Source organism: Hyposmocoma kahamanoa, unplaced genomic scaffold (assembly GCF_003589595.1).
Source record: "Hyposmocoma kahamanoa isolate Upper Pololo Valley unplaced genomic scaffold, ASM358959v1 81, whole genome shotgun sequence".
Classification (NCBI taxonomy): Eukaryota; Metazoa; Arthropoda; class Insecta; order Lepidoptera; family Cosmopterigidae; genus Hyposmocoma; species Hyposmocoma kahamanoa.
In genome coordinates, this window is record NW_020654080.1 from 7712197 (window position 1) to 7718386 (window position 6190).

The window sequence follows — 6190 nt, forward strand, 5'->3', positions numbered from 1 at the left end:
TGTTATGTCATAAAAATAACTCGTTTTTTTTTCAAAAAAACTTATCTTAAAACCTTTAGCAGTATACTCTTGCGTTTCGCTATCAACACAACGTTGCAAGCTTTTTTTAACGTAAAACTCTATGCGCTTAAGTACGTTTTCTAAACGATTTTGGTAGCTTCAAACTGAAAAGCGTTTAAGTGATAAAGCGTTTAAAAAGCACGCTTTTTTTTAAAAAAAACCATAACGTTTAAACATTTAAAAAAGTAAGCAGTTTTTCCCATCTCTAATAATGACAGCTGTTTCCCGTCATTCATTCACTGTCATATCATTGTGCAATTGCGAAACGAGTATATGGAAGTTTTGTACCTTTATTTTTGAAGAAAAAACTTGCACAAAAATATTTTAATCACTTTAAGTTCGTTAAAATATGGAAAAACCTACCGTTACTGCCGATCAGCCGCCACCGTACTCTGCTACAGTACCTCCAGGTGACGTAAATATTTAGGTTTTGGAAGCATTGAAACCCTATATTGCAAATCTAATGTATCACAAAGCGATAAGGTGTTTTATGTACTGCGCAACGACCGATCAAATATCGCGTTTGCACTAGTTTTAGATAAAATACACTATTTATTTGGTAATTAACACATTATGTTAATATGTTGAAAGAAGAATATCGGCCGTAAATAGTTTTCATGCTAATTTAGATTTGGTTGTGAGTTTTTTCCGGTCATTAGACTTAGTATGATACTGCAATGCAGTTATAATTTGGTGAATAAAGCCCTTAAATTGTGAATAACAACCTTAGTTGGATGTGATGAAGTGTCATTGTTATTTAGGACCCTTTTTTAGGTTTCCATGTCATTTTTGATGCTCGTGGGTACAATTTCGTTACTTATGCCTATTATGTTTTTTCGAGAATAATGATTTATAGATAAACGTGTTACTCATTTGTTTGTAGATAAGTATGCACTTATCTATTCACATTAATTTGTTTTTTACAACTTTCTTTTTGATTTATAATAATATACTTTTGAGATGAAACTATTTTTCTCGATTTAAATCTCGTATATTTGTTTTTTCAAACAAACTGACGTTTCGGCCCTTTACAGGTCCCATGGTCACGGTTGACTGAGGTGGTACAGTTATCAACCAGTTATGTCTGATATTAATGCAAACTACCCTATTTTGTCACTATAGTTACAAAAGTTATAAATTAAATACCTTATTTTTAACTTTACAAAGAATAATTCCAATTTACGCTACATTACATATTACAAATTATTTTATTGAATGAATTTTTATTAAATTCAATTCATTATCAATTAATAATAGAAATTAGAATAAATTAAAACATTAATTAGTACTGCAGTCTAATGTCTGTTTGGGATTTTTCATCAGAGAAAATACAGGATCCCAAACTGGTGGTACAGAGAAACCATCTTTCCTGTTGAAATTAGGATGTTTTTTAATTTCAATGGCCTCTCGCAGCATCCTGGATAGATAACGGACTTCTTTTGCAAGGACCTGGGGTTTATCAAAGTTCATTGAATGTGTAGGTTTATCCATGACATGCTTGCAGACTGCAGACTTGTTTACGCTACGGTGTTTGACATCAGCTATATGTTCTTTGATGCAGGTACAAATACTTTGCTTCGTTTGTCCAATATAAGAGAGACCACACTCACAGTCAAGCTTGTAAATTCCTGCATACTTGATCAACTGAGAAATTTTCCTCAGGGGCTTGCAATAGGTCTTGATATATGCACGCCTGAGGACTCTTCCGATCTTGTCTGTAACACCTCTCAAGTGAAGTAAATGGCAGGTCTTCGCTTGACTGTTGGTGGTTTCACACGCGGCCTGCGGCACTGGCATTGAATCTTCAACTTATTCGCATGTAGGACTTGCTTTATATGCTGAAGTTCTCGTGCCAGATGATTACTGTCGCAGACACCATGTGCACTCTGAAACAAAGATTTGCCCACGGTAGCTAACTGGCTAGGATGGTGATGGCAATTACCATTGAGGTATCTATCTGTATGGATTTTCTTTTGAAATACAATATGGCCTAAGGTGTTATTAGGATTTCTTTTAATTAAAACATCTAAGAAAGCAAAGGTACCACAATTCTCTTGATCCATAGTAAATTGGATCTTAGTACTAAAAGAACTAAGATGGTCGAAGAAAGAAGATATGCTATGCAACAACATACCGTTTGAAAATCTTCGACTTTGCTGGGGCCATGGATGAAACTCACTCCTCGAAGTCTTCCATGAAAATATCAGCAACAACGGGAGATACCGGAGAGCCCATCGCTATACCGATTTGTAGGTAGAATTCATTATTCCACAATAGTTAGCCTGATGTTAGGCAGTGTTCTAATAATTCTGCATATTCAATTTTTTTTTTCAATGAACATTTTATGTTCCCTTAGCTTTCTACGTACAATTTCAATGCAGTCTTTTACTGGTAGGTTAGTGTAGGGTGGTTTGCATTAATATTAGACATAACTGGTTGATTACTGTACCACCTCAGTCAACCGTGACCATGGGACCTGTAAAGGGCCCGAAAAGTCGGTTTGTTTATGTAACACAATTATACTCGATTTAAATCCGGAAAAATAGTTTCATTTCCTATGTGTAACAATCGAGAAACATAAGAACTCGAAATATACTTTTGTTCAGAAAACATTAACCTAAGTACAATACAGATGAGCTCATGTTATAACTTTCTTACAATACTGGCCATATGTTATAACTTTCATACAATAAAGGAATGCTCTACCGGAATATCTGTATTTCCCGAAAAGTACAATTTGGGGCAATTCAAGATTGAATAGGCATTTTTTAGGCAAACGCGTCCCATCGTCGGTCACATCGTCGCTTAACATCAGGTGAGATTGTAGCCAAGCGTGTGTCTATTATATATTAAAAAAAAAACTAATTTTGAAAGTAACTCCTAAACCAAATTAATACTTGTGTTGTCCTCATTATTTTAGTGATCCGTCACTCAACAGAGTTGTTGAAATCACTGTCAATCAGTTTGAATGTAATTACAATCATAAATGAGGCTATCAGCGCAATAGTGATGTAACCCACATTTTTTTCTATAATATTTAAATGATACTAAAGTGTATAATTATTTATATTTGGATGCTATTTTTATGTATTCAAACTATATAATATTTTTCGTACATGAAAATATCATCCAAATATAAAATAATTATGTCCTAAAAGACTTCAATACAATATTATTATGATACAATATAATTAATACAGTATTAAAATATGAAGTACAAAGAGTATGTGAATTTATGTTTTGGCATATATATTTATGTGGTGCCAATCTATAGTTGAGGCTTTCACTTTAAATGATACTCAATGACACTGTGTCCTGAGTGTCTCGTCAACATAGTCATGTCTATTCTTTGTTATACTCCAGAATCAATGTCAATAATCAAATGTTATATGTTTCAGGTTTTTTACCACAACCTCATCCACAACCTGCTGCTGGACCTTATGTTACATCGTATCCACCTCCCCCGCCTGGATACACTCCATACCCTGGCGCTGCACCAACGGCACCAGGGTATCCTCCTAACTATGGTGCAACTAATATCATCATTCCACCGCCGATCATAGCTGTTGGAGCCTGTCCTGCTTGCAGAGTTGGAATTCTAGAAGACGACTTCACCTGCTTGGGTATATTATGCGCTATCCTTTTCTTCCCTTTAGGAATATTGTGCTGTCTCGCTTTAAAGAACAGGAGATGCTCAAACTGCGGAGCCATGTTTGCCTAAGAGCAATATGTTGAAATACTGATGATGATGAACGTAATGATTTCAATTTGATATAGATAATGGTTGATATTGAATAGGGGGATCAACAAGTCAAAGTCGTTTCAATTGTTTGAAGATATTTTTTATTAGTATCTTATAAAATGATATTAATATTCAGATATAAAAGACTTCAATTACATAGACTGGGAACTTGATCTAGCTTCATTGAATTCCAGTGTTGTATACCAATGGACCCTAGTGTCGATTTGGGCAAATGCAAAGTTACTTTGGATTCAGTGCATTATCTTTTTATTTATTAATAAGAAAATTATGAATGAATGGATGAAATACTCTTTTCGAAAGGTCATATGAATTCATTATATTTAAGATTTAAGAACTGTCAAACTTTGAAGGCAGAAATTTTTAACGAATGGAGCTGTCCAAGGTAATGAAATACATGGGTTGTTGTCTATGACGTCACAACGTAATAGAGTTTTACCAACCAGTTTTTTTGAATACTGACTAAACACATATGAAATGGATGCTTTACCCAACCTCATACAAAATGAACATGTCCTAACGAAACAACCTATGGGAGCGGTCTATGGGCGCTAACTTATTTTGATAGCACTAAAATAAACTAAAATGTTCTCTCTTTTTCTAATGATAATGAAAGAGCCACACTGAACTTAAATTGACTTCGCATTGCGTTTTCGCGAATATACTACTCTATCTAAATGTAGTGCTAGATTCTGGACTGGATTAAATTAATCATTAGTACCTAAATGTAAAAGAAAAAGTTGACTAAGGGTCGTATTCCAGAACTCTACTCAATGCTCAAGTCAGGACTTGAGTATGATTTCAAGCACTGGAAATACGACCCTAATGGCAAGAACTTGAATATGATTTCTATCGACCATCAGAGTCGTATTCCAGAACTCTACTCAATGCTCAAGTCAAGACTTGAGCATGATTTAAAGCATTAGAAATTATACTCAAGTCCTGGCGTTTAGGGTTCCAAAACAGAAAATTTCTTTCGACGTGTCAGAACTTGAACCTGAGACGAGAGAGTTAGCATATCGACGAAATTCTTCTGTGTCTGTTAAAGATCTTTGTATGAGGTTTTTTGGCCGTCAACGCCGTAAGCAACATCTTGTGAGAGATTTATGAACCTTCTCAGAAGATTGATTCTTCTATGACTATGCTATAATGTTGACCCCTTTGTCAATAACATATTTATATTAGTCCATTCCCTATCAAGCACTGGAATCCAGTGATGCTTAAAATGTAGCCTTTACGATCTTGGGTATGTTATACAAACTACCTGTGCAACTACGTATTGAGCTAATGAGGTATATCCTGCCAATTTATTATGTCTAAATTTCTGACGGGATGCCTTTTATACTTTAATATTTTCTAGTGCGTATGTTGTGATTGGTAATAACATAAACCATTTGATTATTTTCTGTTCTTTGTATTCTTTCAATAAAAATTGGCTAAACAAAATGTGATAAATGAAGCAATTTGGAAGTTAAGAGCTGAAAAAATATTTTAATATCGTAGAAAGTAGTAAAATAAGTTTTTAATGATTTAATCTGCTTAAAATATTCTTTAGTTTTTATTTATTACATTGTCAGTTTTTTTCTATACACATGTTTGTATTATGCTGAGTTTGTAGTATTGCTAAAAATGCTAGGGAATAGGAACTTACTGTTTTCTCAATTTCATCAATGGTATAGGAATGTGTTATTCCTAGAAAAACCTTATATGTGTTGCTAAATATAAAAATTGGGCTGTCTTTAAGGCAAGGTAATATGCCTGCATACGTTCTGAAATGCAGGGATGTTCGGCACCAGTTTCCACTTGGTGGCGCTAGTGAACAATGGGAGCTGTCATGGCTTCATTTACATACATTTCTGTTAAGTGTCAGTTAAATTAGTCAATTAATTTACACAAAGAAATTAAAATATGAAAGTTGGAAGTGCCGCGTTCAAAATATGCTACTTTTGCTTAACCCTCTCATGAACAGTACTAAATAATTGTCAGTCATTGCTTATAATGATTGAATATAAAATTTTCAATGTAAATCATTGAAGTTTGTCAGTACGTTTGTTGATACTACACAGAAAGAACTTGGAAATCGCACTGTAACGCCCGTAATTGGTTTTTTGAGATCCATGTAGCGACTCGGGGTACCCCGTTCTATCATATTCTATTATTTCATTTTACAGTAGACGCTGTTCCTATCCATGCAAGGATAGATAAGCAAACTAAGCCAAAATTTACAGTACCTGGACTCACTAGCGCCATCTAATTTAGACTTCTCAAATTGTCGGTTATTGACGTAGTTTATTATATATACGTCAAGGAGTTAATTTAGAAAAGTGATCAGAATGAATTCCCTAGTTAATTTCCATTACACAAAAAAAC

The 6190-nt window shown here is 34.2% G+C and overlaps 1 protein-coding gene across 1 annotated transcript; it reads left to right on the forward strand.

The window, feature by feature from the left end:
• The first annotated feature begins 325 nt into the window (after positions 1-325).
• Positions 326-4595, forward strand: LOC113234152 (brain protein I3). The gene is made up of 2 exons (XM_026469421.1): positions 326-470; positions 3459-4595. The coding sequence occupies exons 1-2, from the start codon at positions 410-412 to the stop codon at positions 3779-3781; spliced, it is 384 nt and encodes a 127-aa protein (XP_026325206.1). The 5' UTR covers positions 326-409; the 3' UTR covers positions 3782-4595.
• Positions 4596-6190: the final 1595 nt, after the last annotated feature.